Below are 23126 nucleotides of genomic sequence, written 5' to 3'. Positions count from 1 at the left end.
AGCGGCGGGCAAGAAACGGCGCTGAGGTTGGAGCTGTGCCGGCAGAGGTGAACTGGTGGTGACCGTATGAGCCAGAGCGAACATTCAGAGCTGATTTGCATCACGAACAATGGAAGTGCACGTAGCTGCCAGCACATGGCACGTGACGTAGCTGAGGCCGAGCCTCAGGCTGATGCAGACAACATGGACTTCTCTGTGACTAATCGGACTGTTACATTTACAGAAAAGGCATTCATGAAAAATATCATGAATCTGCAAAAGGAAAAAAAGGGGACGCTTCAAAGAGCATACAGTCTCAGAGAGACAATTTTATCGTTTAGTGCTAAAGGATATGTCAAAGAGGAACAAGTTACATTTGAAAAAGTCAATGTTCTCTGTGAGGAAATGTTGGAGAAGATTTTATCTAAGGAGGAGGTGGAAAATTATGAAATGTGGTTTAAACTAAAAATGCTCACAGTCCATGTCTTTATTTCTGATGAGCGCTTGCTCGGTAATGAAATGGACCCCAATACTGAAAGTGATGTACATAAATGGGGTTAATGTGGAGCCTCAGGACAGCATTTCAAATGTTGGATCCAATGCTTTCAGCAAACGCTCAGGGAGAACATGTAATGTTTCAAAAGGTAGCAGCAGATCTACAGCATTGAGCACACGTCTTCGAGCAGAGGCAGCAAAGGCTGCGCTCATGACACGTGCTGCAGCGCTACAAAGGAAACATGCTTTGGAGGAGCAAGAGGAGCAATTAAGCAGGGAAGAGGAGCAATTAAGGAGGGGAAAGGAGCAACTTGAATTTGACAATGAGCTAGCAGCATCTACAGCAAAGCTAGCGGTGTCGAATGCCTCAAAAAGGGATAGTGTTTTAAAAGCACATTCAGATGGAATGGAATCCTATTTCAAAAAAGGAATTGCACTCGATCCTCAGGCTGCACTGTACAAACCACAGCAAAAAGAATAATTTCAGCAGAAATATTCCATGTCTGCCAAACACTCAACCAACAAGGGTAAAAAATAATGGTAGTGGATGATTATGAAAATACCAGAGCAGGTATTCAGACAGACGACAAGTGGCGAACATCTGATCAAGCCAAATCACATCAATCAGATCTAAATCCTGGTGGTCATCAATCAACACCATCTCAAGGCAATCCTCAAAGACCTGGAGAGCTCTACAGTCTGTTGCAAAGACAAGATGAAGTAACAGCACTCCTTGTACAGACACAGAACTCTGTCTCTTCCACACAGAGAAATTCCTACTTTAGCTGGAGATCCTCTTCAATTCAGATCGTTTGAGAGCTTTTGAACATTGTGTGGAAGCTAAAACAAACAGAGGGGACTGTTTATACTATCTGGGGCAATTTACCTGGGGGCAGCCTCGAGATCTTGTACCTAGCTGCCAGCACATGGCTCCAGAGAGAGGGTAGTCTGTGGCCAAAGACCTTCTTCGAACACACTTTGGAAATTATTAAAGGTCACAGCTGCCTACGTGGACAAAATCATTGGATGGCCTGCTGTTAAAGCAAAAAATGTTAAAGGGCAACAGGCATTGTGTTTACGAGAGTTTTGCAATGCTATGGAGGAAATGCAATATTTAGATGAACTCAACATGCCAGCAAACATGAAAACAGTAATTCAGAAACTTCCTTACAAGCTCAGAGAAATGGAGAGCCACTGCATGTGACACCTCTGAAACCCAAGGTTGCAGAGCTGGCTTTAGAGACATCAACAAGTTCATTGAGTACCAGGTCCAAGTGATTTCTGATCCCATCTTTGGTGACATCCAGGACCCTCAAGGTGGTGTAAATAAAGAAAAAGACAAAGTAAAGTCACAATTCATAAGCAGTAGCTTTGCAACTGCTGTCTCTATGGCCAATGAACCAGCTGTGAGTGAAAGCAGGAAAAGCAGTCGGACTCAAACAGGACGTGTGTCACCTATAGTCTCAAATGCTTGCTGTTTGTATTGTAGCAATTACAGAGAACCAATGAAGAATAATGGCAAAAACCCGCAACCATGTTCTGAGACAAAAAACATTCTATTGTTGTAAGAAGTTGTTGTGAAACCGGCTGTTTTCAAAGGCACTGTTTTCTATTGTAATGGCTCCTTATATAGATTTAAAAATAATTGTTTTGCACGCTGTCAGAAACAATTGGGGGCCGGCGTGTTGGAGCCATTTTATTTGGGTTTCGTTACTTTGGACCTCCCAGCACTAGGTGGCGCAAGGCCGACTTAATTTGATGTTTAGGCCTACTTAATGAGAAGAGGCATGGAGGCCAGGTGTTTCTCATTTGTGGAAAGCAAACAGGTTTTAGACCGAGATTCATGAGATAACGGGGGACATTACGCAAAGCAGAAACGGAAATGGTTGTTATATTATGATTTAAGTATGTGCCCTTCAGTGGTGGCAACATTGTTTATGATTTAGTTTGGGATAAATACATGGAACAATAAACAAACTGGACGTAACGAGCTGGACCCTGAAATCTAATGAACCTCGTCGGTACTCCAGCAGATGAGCAGCCAAGTCGTGTCTCGGTGTTGAACAGTTAACGGGGACATTAACAATGCTCACGTAGAGGACAGTTTCCACCCCAAGCACAAAGAAGACCATGTGACACAGGCAACAAATCATTTGTATTTAAGCAACCATTTAAATATAACATACTACTACTACTACATAACTACAACACAATAGAAAATACATGATTATTAACAATAAAAACAATATTCTGCGGCAACAGTGAACATGTTTTATCTCTCTCTTGTTTATCAGAATCAGAATCAGAATCAGAATCAGAAACAGGTTTATTGCCAAAGAATGTTCATATTAAAAAAACACAAACAAACGAGGAACTTTTTTTGGCGGAAGGTGCAAGAATCGCGCACCAAGACACCGAGGCGCCGTCCGCGGCGCCATCTAGGAAAGGGTGGATGAAAGATGACAGCATAACATGAGGGAAGAGAGGCGAGAAAAGAAAAAGCCACCCCCCGACTATGCCCCTAGAGGGGTACAGTGTGGGAGCAGGAGAAACAAAAAACACCATTGCACATAAGCACATACATCTTATCACTAATGGCATATGAAAGAACACATTGATCAACATCTGAAAAGGAAGCGTGTGCATCAAGTCCAGTGGTCTTTGAGACGATCACGGCCGACCAAACAGCCAGACCTGCTGGACCAAACTAAGCTAACACAGCTAGGACCAGGCTACTCCACTACCCAGCATGCTGCTGGCTGTCTGATGTTCTGTTGCAGAAAAATAAGACGGACAGTGCAGCGGTGACTGTTGAGCCAACCTCTTCAGAGACCTGGATCCATCATTTATCAGCTGTGGTTGACACGGAAGTTAATTTGATGACTGACACTGTGGAGACGTGTCTCCTGATCATGTGTTCAGCAGGGTCCTTCTGGACTTTCACTGCTGAGAGACACAGGTTGGTACTCGGTTTTAATGTACACATAATGGACCGCTTCACACACCGGCCGGATCTGGCCGTATCACAAAATGGTCTGTAGTTGGTTCATGCCAGGAACATGTATGTTGCTGAGAATCACTGCTCCATCATCGGCATCATTAGCAATTGCTAGGTCCATCCATCCATTATCAGCTGCTTATCCGTGGTCAGGTCGGGTTGACCGAGCCAGGCTTCTATCTCACCTGCAACATTTTCCAGATCATTCCGAGGCATTCCCTGGCCAGCTGGGAGATATAATCCCTCGAGCGTGTCGTGGGTCTTCCCCGGGTGTCTCCTCCCAGTTGGACGTGCCCGGAAAACCTAGGAGAAGCGGCTCAACCCCAAATTCCCTCCTGATGTCCTGGCTCTTTACTATAAGGAACTTTTTCTTTTTCGATTTCTTTGGAGTTTTTCCTGATCCGATGTGAGGTCCTGGGACAGGGATGTCGAATGTGTACAGATTGTAAAGTCCTTTGAGGCAAATTTGTGATGTTGGCCTTTAATTTAATTTAATTTAATTTAATACTGTGCTGGATATTTTCAACCCGTTAGATGTCATCCACACATGCTGGTCAAAATAGTGTGACACACATTACCATTTGCAATGCAAATTAGTAAATATGTGTCTATTGCAGCACTGCTAAGAAATGGTATAAATCAAGAAAATTACAAAAAATATATTTTATCAAATTCTTCCCTTTTTTCCCCCTGAAGGGTTATTTGGAATATTTCCTGATCCGATGTGAGGTTTTGGGGCAGGGGTGTCGATGTGTACAGATTGTAAAGCACTCCGAGACAAATTTGTGAAATTGGGCTATACAAATAAACTGAATTGAATTGAAAAAAGGCTGTTTAAGTTGCATAATGCACATTTGGTATTTATCGCATTACTGCTGATATAAAGACAAGTAGGATTACTGCATGATGTGTGATTAAACCCTGAGGCTCCTCCCACACACTGATGTGACACACACTCTACACTGCACAGAAACCTTCCAAAAATCGACATTATACTGGCACTGGTGATAACTAGAGAAAGAAATTCTAATTAATAACAAACACATTTAATATCTACGTAGAGCAGCTCATCCTCAGGTTCACTCAAGTTTGCAGGAAGAATGAAAACTTGCTAAAATCGTGTGTTTTTAATATTGATTATTTCTTATAAATATAAAAATCTTTTTATTGTGAAAATGATAAATGCAGAAAAACCATAACTTCAATGCCATTTAAGACTAAATGTACAAATTGTAACAATAGAGAATATTTCAACATTGTTTTTGTCTTGTCCATTATCTCACCTTATTTGTATGAAGGAGCGAAGACAAGAGTCAGAGTGAGATCTGTGTTGCTATATGGGAGTGAGACATGGGGTTTGAGAGAAAGCGAGATGGCGATTCTGAGAAGGACGGAGCGATGATAAGAGGCGATGTGTGGGGCGAAGCTTATGGATAGGAAGAGGACCGAGGATCTGATGTAGATGCTTGGGTTGGAGGATTCGGTGGACCAGCTGGCAAAGGCGAATGGAGTGCGGAGGTATGGACATGTGCTGAGGAGGGATGGTGATCATGTCCTGAGAAAAGCATTGGAGTTTAAAGTAAATGAACCAAGGAAGCGTGGACGCCCGAAGGAGACATGGAAGAGACGGGTGGAGGAGGAGATTCGGAAGGTTGGTTTGAGGAGGGAGGATGCCCCAAATCGAGCGAGATGGAGAGACAGGGTTTGAGAACCTCCACATTTTAAGTAAAATAATGGAACGTGTATTTTTTCAACAGCTGAACAACTTTGTGGACGAAATTAACTGCTTTGATGTATTCCAGTCCAGCTTTCGTCAGCACCACAGTACTGAAACTGCTCTTGTTAAGGTTTTCAACGAAATCCACTAAAACAAAGCGTTTACTTGAAGGACCAACAAAACTCTGTCTGTAGCTAATTACACATCAGAGCTGACTAGGATTACATGTGGTGTTCCCAAAGATTCAATACTGGGGCCTCTTCTGTTCAACATCTACTGTACATGCTTCCACTGGCTCAGACTATGAAAAACATCATAGTGTTGTACACATTACATCTATTGCACCTGTCCATCCTGGAGAGGGATCCTCCTCTGTTGCTCTCCTGAAGGTTTCTTCCCTTTTTTTCCCCTGAAGGGTTATTTGGGAGTTTTTCCTGATCCGATGTGAGGTTTTGGGGCAGGGATGTCTATGTGTACAGATTGTAAAGCACTCCGAGACAAATTTGTGAAATTGGGCTATACAAATAAACTGAATTGAATTGAATTATAATTATGCAGCAAACACAGATCTACATAACTATCACCAGGAGACTATAATCTCATATAAGGGCTGGCTAAATGCATTGAAGAAATTACCAACTGGATGTGTAGGAATTATCTTCAATTGAATAAAGATAAAACGGAAGTAATTATTTTTGTTCCCAAGGACGAACTATCGAAAGGCAGCGCTCAGCTTCAATCTCTGATGTTAAAAACCACAAACCAAGCCAGAAATCTAGGCGTAGTTATGGATTCAGACCTCAACCTGAAACGCCAAATCAAGACAACTCCAAAATCAGCCTATCGCCTGAATAATATATTAAAGATTAGAGGATTTATGTCTCAACACGATTTGGAGAAACTTGTCCATGTATTTATTATCAGTGGACTTCACTACTGTAATGGTGTGTTCACAGTAGGGCTGCAACTAACGATTATTTTGATAATCGATTAATCTGTTGATTATTTTGTCGACTAATCGATTAATCGGATAAAAAAACAAAACCAATTTTTTTTTCAACCCTTTATTCAAAACAGGGTCCGTACGGTCATGGAAAACCTGGAAAAGTCATGGAATCTTTAAATGGCTATTAGCAGGCCTAGAAAAGTAATAAAAAATAAAAAAATCCCAAAATAATTGGAAATGTAATGCAAATTTATTTTATTCAAATGTTAATTTACATGGAATATATACTGTATGCTTTGGAATTCTCATTGTTAGTTTAAATACTACATCTTCTCACTTTGTCATGTATAGACAGTTTTCACAAAATGTTTAATCATGGAAATTTGGTTTAAAGTCATGGAAAGGTCCTGGAGACCCACTGGTCAGGATGTGGGTGAACCCTGTTCACTGGTCAGCAGTATGAACCCTGTTCACTGGTCATGTGGATGAACCCTGTCATAAACAGACTGACAGCGCTTTACTCTCCTGAGTTGGCTATTTATGGGTTAAACGCCTCATACGGTGAGGGGGCGGGGCTTATCTCCGTTGCCTTTCTCCGTGGAAAAATATTTTCCGCCATCCGCCACGGAATAAATAACCATGTTTTCTACGTTATACTCTTGTGGAAATGCCACACACATCGTAACATGTAGCGCCCTGGTGTCTGGGGTCATAACGTCAACCGTAGGCGCACTTAGCTCCGTGAATGTCTCCGACTACGTGATTGACTTCCGCTTCCAGCGCCACGTGAGCAGCAGCAGCCAATTAGATTCATCAACAGCGGGGCAGCTCAGCGTTGATTGGCTCTCACAACGCAGCATTCCGTCTGTGCTCTCTCTCCACTCCGCTCATGTTTCTCCTGCGCGGCTTTGCTCTCAACTCAATTTTTATTATAATCCACGATTTATTGAGCGCCGTAATAATCGCGCGACACAACGAATCGATAATGAAATTCGTTGCCAACTATTATAATAATCGATTTTATCGATTCGTTGTTGCAGCCCTAGTTCACAGGTCTCTGTAAGAAGTCAGTCGGAACGCTGCAGCTCGAGTCCTCACAAAGACCAGGGAAGTGGATCACATCACTCCAGTTCTGAGGTCTTGCACTGGCTTCCTGTCCAACAAAGAATTGAATTTAGAATCCTCCTGCCGGTTTTTAAAGCACTGAATGGTTTAGGGGGGCCTACATCTATTTGTGATCTGCTGCTACCTGATGCACCATCCTGACCCCTCAGGTCGTCGTGGGACTCGTCTACTTCCTGTTCCAAGAGTCAGAACTAAACATGGAGAAGTAGCGTTGGGTTTTTCTGCTCAAGGTCCCTGAAAGCTGAAGATCTGCTGAGACCCTCAACTCCTTTAAATACAGATTGAAGACTTTTTTGTTTTCTGTCGCCTTTAATTGAGCAAGATTCAAGGATATCAATCACTTTCTGCATTTTATTTATTGTATATCTGGCTTTTTGACTGTTTTGAATGTTTTAATTAATATTCTTGATTGTTTTTAAATCTTGTTTTCTTTTGCATTATGTTTTGTTCCTTTCATTTTTTATGAAGCACTTTGAATTGCTTTGTTGTTTGCAATGTGCTATACAAATAAATGTGCCTCGCCTCATACTGAACAGCAGGTCCCCACTGGGATCTCCACTCTGTCTGAGGTTTACATGCAACCTTCTGCAGGTAAACTGTGTCTAAACTGTATGATATGACTTAATAAAATAAGAACATGCACACAGTGTCAATCATATAACGGAGTAATGTATTAACAAAAGGACCATTAGAATTGTGTGTCATAAACTGTGATCACAATGCAATGACTAAAAAAGGAAGATGCTAAATGTGTTGACCAAAACATATGGCTTGGACACGGGCTCTTACAACAGTGTTTTTTAATTGAGTTTAAAATAGACATAAGTCTGGGTTGGATGATTCAAATCGGCAGTTTGATCCCACAGTGAGTACGTCCCTGCTTCAGATGTGTTGAAGAGTGCACATCCAGAGGAAACAGAAGACAGTTGCAACATGCATAGGTCAGACATCCTTTACATTTCTACACATAAACCCCCGCTGGCCTGTTAATGTGTTACGATGCTCACAATGACTTTGAAAGTAGTGTATTAGGTTCAGCATTATAATCAAGCTAGTGTATGAAGCGATATTTTACTTGTCATATTGTTGACCAAAAACAATATCGAGAGACAAGGATCAAAATATTGACGTGTCCCAGCATTCAGACCTTTAAAATGTTTTTCTTTTTGCCACAGCAATGCTAATCTTTAAGAAAATAAATACATATTAATAATTTAGTTTTATCAGGCGTCAGCACCCTCCTTATAATGACACCTTATATACAAGCGCCATCTTTTACTGAAGTTTAGATGTAAAGGGAGATTAAATATAACGTTGCATTAAGGAAAAGTACATTTACAAGCTTTCATCTCTGATGTAGAGCAAGTCTACTCCATTAAGGCAAGTGGTGACCAATATATGAAACATACCAGCATTCAATGTGACTACTATATTTACTTGATAACAGCTTGGGGAAAAACATCCAATAGCAGGAATGCTAGAATATATTCTCCATCACCCAGATTGTTGTCACGGGAATCTAACGACTAATGGGAGATGCAGTATAACAGAACAGGAGGGTTATCACACTGGTGCATCAGTCATTCCCAGTGCTTTAAGTACATACGAATTTGGATGTTTAACAAAGCAAAGTACTGTTTTACTTAATGCCCTGAAAACAAGACAAGCCACTGGTGAGTAAACTGGTGCATACACTGTACCGTGCTGCGTCTGCTCATGACGTCAGGGCTCATCCACTTCTACAACAAACAGTAATACATCTCAGAAGGCTGGTCTCAGCCTCCGAGCTCTATGTTGCTCCCTCGGGGTTATTGTCCTGTCTCCTGAACATTGTTGCATGGCTGGGTGTGAGTTCAAAAGGGCTGTTGAGTCATTGTTTCTGCAAGAATCTCAGAAGTGAGATTGCAATTGTCTCCCGGTCAACTTGGAGGAGGTCAGGCGTGATTGTACCTCTGTTGGCGACTATTAGTGATTCAGCCTGAGGACACGCATGTCTAGTAGTGTATTGTGTCCATGATCGGCAAGTTTAAATGTTTATGTTAGGGGCAGCCTAACAATTTTTCCTGTCCGTTTTAAAATGATAGTCAAGTGCCCATATGCACATTGAACCAGCTTTTGCTTGCTGTAGTCATTCCTCCTGTTCGTACTGGACTCTAAGCAATACAAGGTATTCAAAAGTGTATCTGAAACTAATAAGAGTTAAACAAATCAACAGTCGTTTTAGTAAAAAATTCCTGCTTTGTGTTACAATGTTACAATCCCTCTACTGCGGCTAAACAGGGAAACACCAAGATATTGGATATGAACCAGAGAGCAGGGCCAGACTGGGTGTTGGGTCCTCCTTAGCTATGAATCCAATCCTGATCTAACGTCTGTCATTAAGACTCAGGAACACCAAGCTGACTTAATTAGTGTCTGCTTCTAGCTCACCTGTATTAGTCTTAGTGACTTCATAATGTTCCACAGAATATCAATATGTATTACTTGGCTGTATTTTTGTAAAATGTTGGCTTTCACTTCATTTTCGTGTTCTACGAGCTACTTTAGAAAAGTATTGGTTCTTTATTTGAATTCCCATTCTCCACTGTCAAAAGACAAAAGTGTTTCAGTATTAGATTTCATTACTATTTGACCCTTTCCACTCCAATTCTAATGAAGTGTCTCTTTCACCAGTGTTCCCATCCACCCTAACACAGTCCCAACATACAACTACATCATTCAAATAAAGCATGCTGTGTAAATGACCTTTTAATCAAAGTTTGTTTCAGTAATAAATAATTATGTGCTTTTGTGCTCCCCAGCAATTTAAGTAGCAAAATATAGTGTTACATCTGCCAATAGCAGCGTTATCCCTTTAATCATTGTCAATGCAACAGCTGAATGAGTGATGTGCTTTTTAAATAAGATTTTTTTTTAAATAGTGAACGTTTTACAGCGAACAAAACATTTTCATGTCAGAGAAATAAATACAGTAATCCAAGAAGGAAAATAAGCTGTAAACAAACACAAAGCTAAGCTTTGTTCAGGGGATGCATAGACCCACAATTAGACAACACATTAAACTTCATATGATTCTTTGTTGCAGTGTTAAGGAAAGGGGAGGGTGTGTCAGTTGGAATACCTACTTTCCGTCTAATGTTAGCAAAGAAAAGACGCCTGCACAATACCACACCTCCAGCCCCCACACACTCCCCAGTTCCTTAGCTTTCATCACATTTATTTTCCTCTGTGTTTAAGTCAAAATCCAGAAACATACAAACGTTCATGTTTCAAGACCTAAATCTTCCTAAAACTTTGTGGAATACATTCAGGAACATTCATGTTGAGTGAAAGAAGCAGTTACCAAACAAAAGTGAAAAAAAACAACACATGAAACATATAACACAATAGTTATTTATGAATTCATCGCCATACAGTTATCACATGTTACAACAAACGTATCACTCGTCTGTCCAGGCTCCCTTCCATGGTGATGAGTTATTATAGTTTCTCCTTGGAGGGGATCCAGATATAGGGTCCTGAATGTTCCTCTATCACCTGTTTGCAGTGGCTATAAATGTCCTCTAAGGTGTCTCCTTGAACCAGGGCTGCAAAGCAAAGGGAACTCTTTACGTACCGTGGAACTGTCGAGCAGGTTTGTCACATTTACATCATTGCAGCCACACTTGCACCTTTTCACTCATGAAGCCTCTCAGCTGTCAAATGTTTAAAGCCCCGATGTGGGTCAAAGATACCTATTGACCCTGCTGAACTGCCTCCTCATGTTTGACACCACTGTGGCAGTCTGAAGGTTCTACAAACTAAAACTTTTGCCATTTAAATATGTGTAACAATAGCCATGATAGCATGTCTAGAATGCATTATACACCTATTCATAAGGCTTTATAATTTGCTTTTAGCACTGTATATTATTATAATATAGACATATAAGGTTACCCATATTTCAATGGCAAAAGCTTTTGTTTGTAGAAACTGTTCAAAATGCTTAATAATGTGATTAGATTATTGCTTATAACTATAATTATACAGTGTAAGCATTAAGCTTATAATGCATTATAAAAATGGGCTTCATAGAAAGCGTTACTGAAATATGCTATTATTACATAACAAAGGTGTTTTAACAAATTATTCCACGTCTGAGTTTGACTGAGTCAATAGAAAACAGAAACAGACATGCTGTCATCTGAACACAAATTTGATTAGAATCACAAGTTCAAATTCGTATATTACCAACGTTAACTGACAAGTCCCGTCTAGATGGGGCTCAGAGAATCACTACGATAATCTGGATATTTTGGGCATTTGGCTCCGTGAGTCCAACCCTCTCACGGAGCTGGAAGGAGAGCCTTTAATCAAGCACACAGCCAGCTTTGTGTGTTCACACTGTTTGAGCAGTGAGGGACAAGATGAATACAGATGGTTTCCTCTGAATTTGTCCTTATATTAATATTAATATTAATATCATACCTGTGAAGAATTCACCAAACTCCTGCTCCAGCTTCATCGCCCTGTCAAACGTCTTCTTGGCTTGTTCCTCTGTCAGTCTCTTATTCATGTCCCTGTACACACATAGTTATGTCTCTGATTTGTATTTGACAACTGTGATAACCCCTGCTGTTATTAATCCGCAGTGTCTTTGTATTTCACTGCATTGCATTTTATTGTTGGGCTGGATGTTGATCAGTGCCTCCTGCGAGCTACATTATAGTGTATTATAAATATGTATTACATACATGTATTAATGGGGGACTTGAATGTATTCTATCATATAAATAATACAAAACAGTGTAAACAACCTGGTTTAAGAATGAATAATGATCAAAGGGAAACAAATGAATACTTACATTAATGAATCAATGGACTTAGGTTTTATGAAGATGGCGATGGGATAGAGTTGTGCTACTTGTAGTCGTTTGATGGCGTTTCCAGACACATCCAGAATGCAGTGTTTTCCCTGAGACAGAAGCATACATTTATAACAGATGTGCAACACACAGGCTGCACGATGCACACTTTTTAAATCTCCTGTTTGAAACAGCATCCTGTCAACAACCATGTCTACCCAGTACACTTAGATTTACACTGCAATAACTCAAGTTCACATTGAAACATTTATCTTGGTGCTACCATGTGGGAGAGCTTTAAACGGATCTCACCCTTTCAGCAACATATTTCACAGACTGGACACTCGTTCCATAGAGATTTTCATTGTACTGTCCCGCCTCGATGAACTTGTGGTCTTGGATGTCCTTCTCCATCTGCTCTCTGGACATCACAAAGTGGTAGTCTCGCCCGTCCACCTCATAGTCCCTCTTCTGCCGAGTGGTATCTTTGGTGCAAGGAGGACAGTAAGCTCTTTATAACGTAGAAACTATAAAGCCACAAGGAGACCAGTGGATATGAGATGGACATGATACGCAGGAAGAGGTCTTTGAACTATCTCTCATCTGAAGCAGGGGAGGCTGCCCTCAAATGGGCTCATGTCATGTTTGCCCCGTTCTTGAGAAAAGTCCACATGACGTTGCATAATAAGTTATTATATTTTAATTTAAGATGTATGGTTGAGTTTTTCTTATTGATATTGTGCCTGAGCAAAATGTTGATATTGCTAACAGTCCTCTGTCATTATGCCTTTTTATTTCCATCATCACACTACTTGCGAGCTAGCTTGCTGAATTGTTAGCCTCTGTGGCTTCTCGTCATCCATAGTCCCATTAATGTCTCCATTGCCTGGCAGCGGTACTCTCACAACTTAACTACTTGAACGCCAAAGCCGTGAAGCCGAAGAAGGAGGTCTTTTGGCCTGGTTGGCTCAGGGGTCTTCTGAATCATGCTGGTAAGCATGCCAGAAGGGCTGCAGCTGCGGTGGTCTTAGGCCTGTTTTTTAAATTAATTAATATTAATATTTATTAAGTACAGCTCTGAGCTGTAAACCATTCTACAAGCTCTGACCTTATTGCTACCAGCATTTGGTGGCTGATCCTGAAAAAGAACTGTGCTTCACGTTAACCTTAGATATCCACTCGCATCACTCAGAGCATGTCATGAAATTTGCACAAGTGAGCAATGGGGAAACGGTACATTACATGTTATCACGGGTGTCTTTTTACTTTCTTAACCCTTGTGTTGCCTTCGGGTCATTATGACCCGATTCAATATTTAACCCTCCTGTCGCCTTCGGGTCAATTTGACCCGATTCAATGTTTAATGTCGGTGTTCTTTTGGGAGTCAACAAACAAACATAAAGTACCTCACACTTAAACTTGGAAAACAATATTAATTCTAATAATTTTCTGGAGATTTTAATAGCTGGGGTCATATTGACCTCAAGGGTAAAATATGTTAGTAAATATAAAGGTAACAGGAGGGTTAAACATTGAATCGGGTCATATTGACCCGAAGGCGACAGGAGGGTGAAACATTGAATCGGGTCAAATTGACCCGAAGGCAACACAAGGTTTAATTAGATGAACACAAAGGGCAAGTAGGGTGGATTCTACACTTATGAGCTACAAACTGAAAATCTTTAGATCTTTTGGAAAATAATTAATTCCTGGTTGAGTATTGTTAAAATACAATGTGCTAGAAAGGTTTTGAGCAAATTTCACAGGATGTCTTTAAAGGCAAGAAAGTGGCTGACAATTTATTATAATGTATTATTATATAAAAATACTATGTATATAGTATCTGATTCAAAGAAATGTAATATATGATATAAACATATTAACACAAATGACACATTTCAAACTGATTGTACCTAAGAGTAATTCCAAAAGGAAAAGAGGTATTTACTAGAACAAACTACTTCAAGACTCACTCTCTAGACAAAGGGAGGAAAGATTGAACTGAGCTCATCCACTCACTCACCTTGGGGCCCTGAACAGTTAGCAGCTGTATACGGTTTGAAAGGTATATTGAAATAAAAGAGATGAGTAAATCAAAACATGCAAAAGAAAAATAGCTTCGGCTGATGGAGAACAAATCACAGTATGAGAGGAGTTATCTGTTCTCTTTAGGATGAGTCCAAATGAAGTGAACTGGGGTTACACACGCAAACACACACATCAGATATAGTCAGATATAGATTTAGTCCTATGGCAGCGTTACATGAAGCTACATAGGGCTTACAAAACATTAAAAAAAAATCTTTAGATCCACACTTAACCAAAACAGTAAAATCCAAATCATTGTATAAAAGAAATAGTTTTTAAGTGCTGTGCTGATCAGAGTAGGTGGTCTGATTTCAAACAATGAGCTCTGTGGGCTGTCCCGCTACAACCATGTCAGCTACTGAATTTATCATCCTCATCAGAGAAGTCTGTCAAATTTCCAGTTCTCTGTTCGCCGTGGTTGGCAGGCAGGAAAAACTACGTTTTCTTCAAGAATTCAGGGTAACGCGCCATGAGTAATTAATATACACATGTTTCTTTTAAAGTAAAAGTGCAGTACATTAGGGAACAGCGGTGGGATGACATCACATATGATCATGGACATGACAAGTGAACACATCAAGAAACACAGACAATGATTTCATGAAATACTTACGTGGCACACAAGAACCAAACTTGTCTGGGAATTCTGATATCAGATCATCATTGATTCTGTCCTTCATCGGCCCCAGGATTATGACGGGTCTGGCATAATTGACTTGAAGAGAAAACAATGTTTAAAAAAAAAAGACAACACTGATTGTTTGTTATGCATGAAAGTACACCTCATGTGTTGTGTGCAGCTTCACTACTTGTTTGTATGCAAAGATGCATTACAATACTGTATATGTGTATATTCATACGACATAAATATGAATTGCATGATATGGACAATAGTGGACCAAAGTTAATGTCATTCCTGCTGAACGCTGGTCTGTCCCAGCACACAACGTCATATCTGATACAAGCAAACTGTTTTATAATGATCTATAATCTCTACTACAGGATCTAGCAATGTATTTGGGAACGTTTGATGCAAAGCAATTATATCATGTGGGTGAACGTTGTATAAACTCTTCCCTCTAGGCAACAGCGTGTTGTCTTAAACAGTAGCTGTTTCTTACTCGTTGGATTGTTTCCCCACAGTGAGCCGGCTTCAGACTGTCGTCAGGCAGTTTAGTTAAACACTTCTGACAGAGGCGTTCAGTCAGAAGTATGTGGACACGTGGTGGAGCAAGAACATCTGGTTATTGATAGAAAAACACTAAACTCACAGGGCGAGACAGCTAATGTTTATTAAAAAATATAAAACAAATACGTTATTTATATGTACGATTATTTAGGACAGTTACTTATGTTGATTCAGATATAACCTTTTCATTGTCGTTCTTTTTTTACTGAATGTAGGTGAAGCTAAAGTTCAGTCAGAAAGACACTCTTTACACTCTGGTTCATTCATAAAGCAGTCTCTTAGTCTTGCAGCATTACTCCATCAGCTGATTGGGGCGGGCACGATGAATGAACCAATCAGGAGTGCTTCTGCTTTAGAATTGAGAGGAAAGCGTTTTTCCTGGTCCGATGTGAGGTCCTGGGAGAGGGATGTCGTATATGTACAGATTGTAAAGCCTCGGATGCAAATTTGTAATTTGTGATTTTAGGCTATACAAAGTAAACTGAATTGAATAAAGAGAAACTGTGGCAGCGGGGTGTGGTGCGGCTCAGTTGCAGAGTGGATGGAGCGTGAATGTGGTTCAGGGGATGGTGCCGGGACAAGGTCTAATCGGCCTCAGCTGGGGTTAATCTGTGTGTGTGGGTGTGCATCTGTCCCCAATAAGAAGCAGTAGCGACTGAGAAGCGAGGAGAAGGAGCGGGAGGCGAGAGTTCGCAGTCGGTCGCCATGCAGCTGTTAAGGGTTACATGTGAATAAAAGGTTTTGTGAACCATAACAATCAGAGTTGCTGCCTCTGTACGGTCCGAGACTCACGGGGTAACGGAGGAAACCGTTGCAGAAACTTTTAATTTTAAATCACCTCTGGGTTCACCTTTGACGACCTGACAGAGTCACAGTGCCACTGCTAGGGGCTCTATGGCTAGTGCAAACAACAGAGGGGGGACACCCTGTGTAATCAGATTAAGTATTGTTGGAGATTACAGCTGCTGAAAAAAGAGGACAATGTAATTCAATCCAGGCAAGGGAAGCCACATTTGGTCCTTAAAACATTGCTTTAGGAATTTGTGCGAGTAAAAGACACAATTCAGTTTGTAGTGTTAACTGTTCGTTCCTTATGAAGATCTAGAGTTGGGAATTGAGCATATTTAGTCAACATTCAGAATAATTTTTTTGGGTAATGTGTAAATCAAATAGTCAAAAAAGAATAAAGTTAGCCTGCTACAAGAATTGGTAAAGATACACATACGAATGGTTTCCGCTCTGAACATTATTCTGCGTAGATTTGAACGGGCATGTCTGTTTGAATCTAGTACTTTTTACTCTAGTGTTTTATTTCTATGGTTAAAATTGATTTGAGTGTCCTGACGGACTGTAAGAAATTGAAGAGTGAAGCTTATTAATACACTGTGGTTTAAGTGTTGAGGCCAAGTTTTGATGACACATTTAAGTAACTTACTTTCTTGCCGCATCACAGGCTCATATGAAAGAATGAAATCCTCTTGACTCCCTGTTGGGGCACATCGTGAACAATGTTAGTATGTCATTAGGACAAACACTCATTACTGACATAAACTACATGCCATACTTGGCCCAAAGCCACAAGCATGGCAGCATGTCACAGACACATGTCCTGTTAGTTGTCGTCTTACTGTGACCTATACAACAGTTACCTGATGTTTTTGTAACATCAATGTACGTGCATTTAGAAAGCCATTTCAGTTATGTGTGAGGCTCTATCTCAGATCATGATGTTGTTACTTTTAATGAGAAAAGTTGATATTAGGTTAGTTAAATACACTTTTTTCAATTATTGAGGAATAGGAGCAGAAAACTCACCATAACAATAAAACAGGAATCTCTAGAGTATTCAGCCTGCACAAGGAACTCCTGAAATAACCCTGATTATATTTGTTTTGAGGACCCGGGACAGAGGATGTTGTATGTGTACATTGTAAAGCCCTCTTGTGATTTGGGCTATACATAATAAATATAATTGAATTGAATTAGTGTTGTTTCAAATGAACTTTTCCACTGAGATCACTATGAAAGTATATTTCTGTGTCGTACATGACTACACCATTTACTCCAATACGTTACAGATTAAGTGACAAAACAAACGTGACATTCTCCAGATTTCTGCTTGGAACGAACATGCTCACAATTACAAAAACACTTTAGTCGTTTATGCCAGTTCATGCGAGCATGCATCAAACAGTATCAACATTTAAGGAAAGGCGTCATTAAAGGGTGCAATTCTATAGAAAAGAAAAAACATTCAGCATGCCGTTAAATGTTTGACACAATAATCAGTGCGACCCGTGGGACCGGTGCTGCTTCAGCCCCTAAACCAAAATGTTTGGAACCATGTGACTGTCTTCCATATTAATATAGATAATAGAATATATTATATACATATAAATGTCATACTTTATAAAGAAAGCTAACTTGAATCCGACACTTTTAAGTGGATTAATCATCGTGATAACATAAAAGTAAAAAAAAAATCAATGCTGGTTCACCAAAAAAGAGATACGAAATTCTAACGTGACTTTTGACCGATTATTTCATGACTTTGTTTATCATGACTATTATTTAAAGCAACATCTGTGACAAGATACTTTGACTGGGCAAGTTTTTTTTTTTACCATAAACCAGACCGGAGAGGGAAGCCAAAACCTAAATGCCCTCCAAACCTTGAGTTTAGTAAACCTGCTTTCCAACTTGTGACAGAAGTCCCACTGCACACTGAGAAGCAAGACAAATCCAACAAATGCAACATGCAACAGGCTGTGATTGTGGGAGGTTCGAGGTAAACGGAGATGAGGAATCATTCCTGGACCAACTTACTGAATGTCTTTGTCCCATACCCATCATCACCTATCCCCAGGATGTCCTATTGGCCGTCCAAAGAGAGCCATAATAGAAGAAAGAGAGGAAGGAGGACAGCCGCAACATAAGCAAAGGCTTGGAGGCAGTGAGAGGAGGGCGCTGCAGAGCCACAGATCTGTCTCTAGCCAGACACTAAATAGCCAGCAGGGGGAGCCAGCTGCATGATGATAACAAGTGGGCTGGTTCAAACTGAACCTAAATCATCTCTGAAGGGAAACTGGGTCGTACAGTATCACCATATGGGGACGCGTCACACCAAAGTGAACAACATTGACTTGGCTTCTCTCCTGCTGACTGATGAGCATCTTAGCCAGAACGTCTCCGACTGTGGTCCAACAGAACGGAACAGAAAACAAAGACAACAGGGAATGATGGAAAGAGGAGTACGTCTGTGTCCCCATTAGCCCTACATGTCACCTACACCGACTCTCTGCATGGAAGACATGTGTGTCTGTGAGCTTACTTACGGTCCGAATCACTGCCATCCTGCTCACCCTCTTTGTTCTTGTAGAATGGGAACTTTCGCGTAAAGATGAAATTCTTTTTACGTATGTCATTGAATGACCGTGAAGGGAGAGAAAGCATGGGGCAAACAGGCATATATGTCACGTTCATGCAGACAAAACGACAGCTTGCAGAAAGTGGGACATCAAGAAGTTGTGACGGTGAAAGAAAAACTGATTATGTGTTTCTCCCAGATTGTAAGAAGGTAGCTTCAATGTGAATTGGTTTTTAGCTCTACTCAAATAGTTTAGATTATAGTAAAAGTTAGTTAGGATCCTCATTAAATTGATGCTGGGTTTCTTTTTCTAACAATTTTGGTTAATTGTTAAATTAAGCAAAAAAGTAAATCATGCTGGTTCCAGCGACTAGAATGTGAGCATAAGCTGCTTCTCTCTGTTTTATATGATTGGATATGTCATAACTTTGTTTTGGACTGTTGATCTGACAAAAGGAGGCGATGTTAGTTGTGATGGGCTGTTTCTGACAGACTGAACAAATAATGTTTCAAATAAAAGATGATGAAAAAAAGGGTTAGATTAAATGATTTTATTACAATATCTGAATATATTCTGAAAACAAATAGTTTGATTAAACTGCCGTTCAACTAGCAAATACTGATATGAATAAAGGAATGTTATATATGCAACATATATAATGTCTTTTGTTCAACATATAAATATATTTTTTAAATATATATATGTTTAATAAAATAACATAGGCTACATATAAAATACTGTCATTATTAAAAGTAAAATATTTCATGCACGTTCGCCAAGGCTGTGCAACAAAGGAATTATTACTTCTGTTCATCGTTTTATAATTAGTACAGAAACTTTACAGAATCTGTCTAAGTTAACAAAAAAGATGTACATGCATAATAGTGTAGGTCCCGGTACTTGTTGATGTGCCACAGTTGCATCAGAGCCATTTAAAGTAAAAGCAAGGTGAGAATAAACTCAGAAGTAACATAACTGGGATTTTAGTCGTAGAAAAGAAGCACACACATGCAGTGATGGAACGAAAAGTAGGAACTTAAGAGGATGAGACTTGAAATGATGATTATGCTCATTTAAAGACAACATACTGATGTGGAATATTCACAAAGGGCTCCATGTTAAAAGTATTGTTTATATGATAATATGTTGGATGGAGAACATTTTACACCCGCTTATATGGTGGTTTTAGCTTTAAATTGCATGAATTAAATATGTGTGAAAAGTAAAAGATGTGGTTAAAAACATAAGATGTATGAAACTTACTGGAATGTAAAAATCACTGACAGCGAATCAGAATAAGCCCAACTCTTACCATTCTTGTTCTTTTTTTAGCCGACACTAGTGAGAGGGCATTCTTTTGTTATTCCATAACCTTTTTTTAAATGCAGCTTCTTTGACGTAAATGAAGAAACACATACACACGATAAAACTATTAAATGAATGACATCTTAAAACTGTGTAGACTAAGTTATACATGGACATCCCACGGCAATGAGGACAGCAACTGACACATGATGAAGCAGTGCACACAGAGCCCCACAATCACTGTGAAGACTTCAAGATGAAGCTATATCTGAGCCACACACTATGAATCATCAACTCCATCAGCCAATATAAATGGCCCCTTTCAGCTCAGATAGAGGTACTTACCCCTTTTGAATCCAATGACCCCGGCTTGGCATTGAACTTCACAGTCTTTAGACGCGCTCGCTCTTTCCTCTCCACCCTGCAAAGCAAAATGCTACGTCAGTCGTTTACCAGAGAGATGAAATGAGATGACTCACGCTGACACGACGCTGAACTACACAACCACTATGGGTGAGGACCGGTCTCAAACACCTCTGTCTTCAAATGTAATATCTCCTCAGGCATTGCTTTAAACTGCTGTGTATGTTTATAACAATCAATAGAATAGAATAGAATAGAATCAGCTTTAATGGCCATGTAGGTTTGCACATACATGGAATTTGACTCCGGTTACACTTTGCTCTTCCGTACTTATACACACACACAATATACAATAAGCGGGATAAATATAAAAAAGACATTAAAGACAGTAGTCAAAAAGTGCAGATAGTGCAGATGGAAGAGTCTGATTAATTGTTCATCATGGTGACGGCCAGTGGAAAGAAGCTATTTCTGTGTCTGGTGGTTTTGGCGTACAGTGCTCTGTAGCGCCTACCAGAGGGCAGGAGTTGAAACAGCTTGTGTCCAGGGTGTGAAGGGTCTGCAGTGATCTTTCCTGCCCGCTTCCTGACTCTGGCGATGTACAAGTCCAGAATGGAGGGGAGGCTGGAACCAATGGTTCTTTCTGCAGACCTGACGATCCGCTGTAGTCTGACTCTGTCCTGTTTGGTGGCCGATCCAAACCACACAGTGATGGAAGAGCAGAGGACAGACTGGATGATGGCGGAGTAAAAAAGGATCAGCAGCTCCTGAGGCAGGTTGAACTTCCTGAGCTGGCGCAGAAAGTACAGCCTCTGCTGGGCCTTTTTGCGGATGGTGTTAATGTTGGAGGCCCACTTCAGGTCCCGGGAGATTGTGGATCCCAGAAACTTGAAGGTCTCCACCGCAGGAACAGTGCTATTTTTAATGGTGAGCGGGGATAGTGTTGGGGGGCTCCTCCTGAAGTCCACTGTCATCTCCACAGTCTTGAGCTTGTTCAGCTCCAGGTGGTTCTGTCCACACCAGAGGACCAGCCGTTCAACCTCCCGTCTGTACGCAGACTCGTCACCGTTCCTGATGAGGCCGATGACCGTTGTGTCGTCTGCGAACTTCAAGAGCTTAACAGACGGGTCCTCTGAGGTGCAGTCGTTGGTGTAGAGGGAGAAGAGCAGTGGAGAGAGCACACATCCCTGGGGGGCGCCAGTGCTTATGGTCCGGGTGCTGGATGTGGTTTTTCCCAGCCTCACCTGCTGCGTCCTGTCTGTCAGGAAGTTTGTGATCCACCGCAGGTGGGGCTGGCACGGCGAGCTGGGAGAGTTTGGGTTGTAGAACCTCCGGGATGATCGTGTTGAATGCAGAGCTGAAGTCCACAAACAGAACCCTTGCATATGTCCCTGGGGAGTCGAGGTGTTGCAGTAAATGGTGCAGTCCCATATTTATTGCGTCATCCACCGACCTGTTTGCACGGTAGGCAAACTGCAGGGGGTCCAGCAGGGGCCCTGTGACGTCCTTCAGGTGGGTCAACACCAGCCTCTCAAAGGACTTCATGACCACAGACGTCAGGGCGATGGGTCTGTAGTCATTTAATCCTGTGATGGAGGATTTCTTCAGTTCAATGAGGTGTCCAACACCCCCATAATAAATTTTTTCCCCTTCCAACAGCACCAGTGGCTGCAGAGGACCCCTGTTGTTATTATTTTCTTCATAGTGGAATATCAATAAGTTGTTTTCTGTGTTTCAAAAGGTGGCCTCTTCATCTCAATCACAGAGGCGCTGTCGTCTAATTGACAGCTTGTTCCTCCCTTTTGGACGATCAATATTTTTCACACAAATCATAAACACACTGAGAATTTCCACAACCAGAGAGCTGCTCACCGTCTCTTGCTGGGGATGACACCCATCTCCTCACTGTCCCCGTGTGGGGTGACACGACGGGCCTGCCACCACTCATCATCTGAGGCGTTGATGACGTGGAGGATGTCTCCATACCTGAAGCTGAGCCCTTGGCTGGGGAGGCCGCTGTCCTTTGACTTCTCATAGTCAAACAGTGCTCTGTTCAGTGGAAGATATCAGGATTACCAGGATTAGTAATGCAGAAGATTCCACCATGTGAGGTCTTTTTTAATTGGGTAGTGAGAGACGAGAAGACACAGACACAGTTTTACCAGGTCAGAGAGAATAGAGACAGTTGGTCCAATGTGGTGGGTGCTAAAATAAGAAATGTTCTTCTGTTTCAGTTATGGATCTCACACCTGATTGTAACATGTATGTGTGTGTTTAATCTTCTCAGTCCTCTGTATGAAAAGTAAACAACCCAACCTAAAGACGGTACTCATGTACCGGTAATGCTGCCTGGAATGAATCAGTGCCGACATCGCAGAATCAATTTGGGGCATGGAACGGATGGCTTTTTCAAATACATTCGCTGCATCATCTCAAACGAAGGGTGAAATCCTAAAGAGGACCAACCTGACATAAAGCGATCTCTTCTGATTGGTTCGTAGGGATCCTGACCCAGAGCTCATGCTGTGGTTCATCATCTGTTCCCGCAGGTCGTGGATTTTGGCCTCAAAACGCCCGTACTCTGCAAGACAAGATTAGAGTCATAATACTTCTGAACTTTGATAGCGATTTCTGTTTAGATGAAAAGTTAATTGTATTTCATTTATATTTAGAGCTTATCAAAACAGTGGATGCCATTATTTAACTATT

General features: G+C 40.9%; 1 protein-coding gene across 30 annotated transcripts in view; it reads right to left on the bottom strand.

The window, feature by feature from the left end:
• Positions 1 to 8043: 8043 nt before the first annotated feature.
• dlg2 (discs, large homolog 2 (Drosophila)) overlaps positions 8044 to 23126 on the bottom strand; it is a 233785-nt gene continuing 218702 nt past the window's right edge. For 18 of the 30 annotated variants that reach the window (XM_056406187.1, XM_056406178.1, XM_056406211.1 and 15 more), the window contains 11 exons: positions 22884 to 22998; positions 22290 to 22466; positions 20402 to 20475; positions 18717 to 18815; positions 16817 to 16867; positions 14806 to 14907; positions 14128 to 14151; positions 12417 to 12589; positions 12105 to 12214; positions 11728 to 11819; positions 8044 to 10847 (listed from right to left, as the gene is read on the bottom strand). In XM_056406187.1, coding sequence (XP_056262162.1) covers positions 10741 to 10847; positions 11728 to 11819; positions 12105 to 12214; positions 12417 to 12589; positions 14128 to 14151; positions 14806 to 14907; positions 16817 to 16867; positions 18717 to 18815; positions 20402 to 20475; positions 22290 to 22466; positions 22884 to 22998 — 1124 coding nt within the window. In that variant the 3' untranslated portion in view covers positions 8044 to 10740. Of the gene's footprint in view, positions 10848 to 11727; positions 11820 to 12104; positions 12215 to 12416; positions 12590 to 14127; positions 14152 to 14805; positions 14908 to 16816; positions 16868 to 18207; positions 18254 to 18716; positions 18816 to 20399; positions 20476 to 22289; positions 22467 to 22883; positions 22999 to 23126 lie in introns of those variants that run through there. The other 12 variants (XM_056406202.1, XM_056406412.1, XM_056406328.1 and 9 more) reach the window with 7 other exon arrangements.

The sequence above is a fragment of the Pseudoliparis swirei genome, chromosome 3 (genome assembly GCF_029220125.1).
Source record: "Pseudoliparis swirei isolate HS2019 ecotype Mariana Trench chromosome 3, NWPU_hadal_v1, whole genome shotgun sequence".
In the NCBI taxonomy this organism is placed as follows: Eukaryota; Metazoa; Chordata; class Actinopteri; order Perciformes; family Liparidae; genus Pseudoliparis; species Pseudoliparis swirei.
The sequence above is the reverse complement of the archived record's forward strand: the minus strand, read 5'-3'. Positions and strand labels throughout refer to the sequence as shown.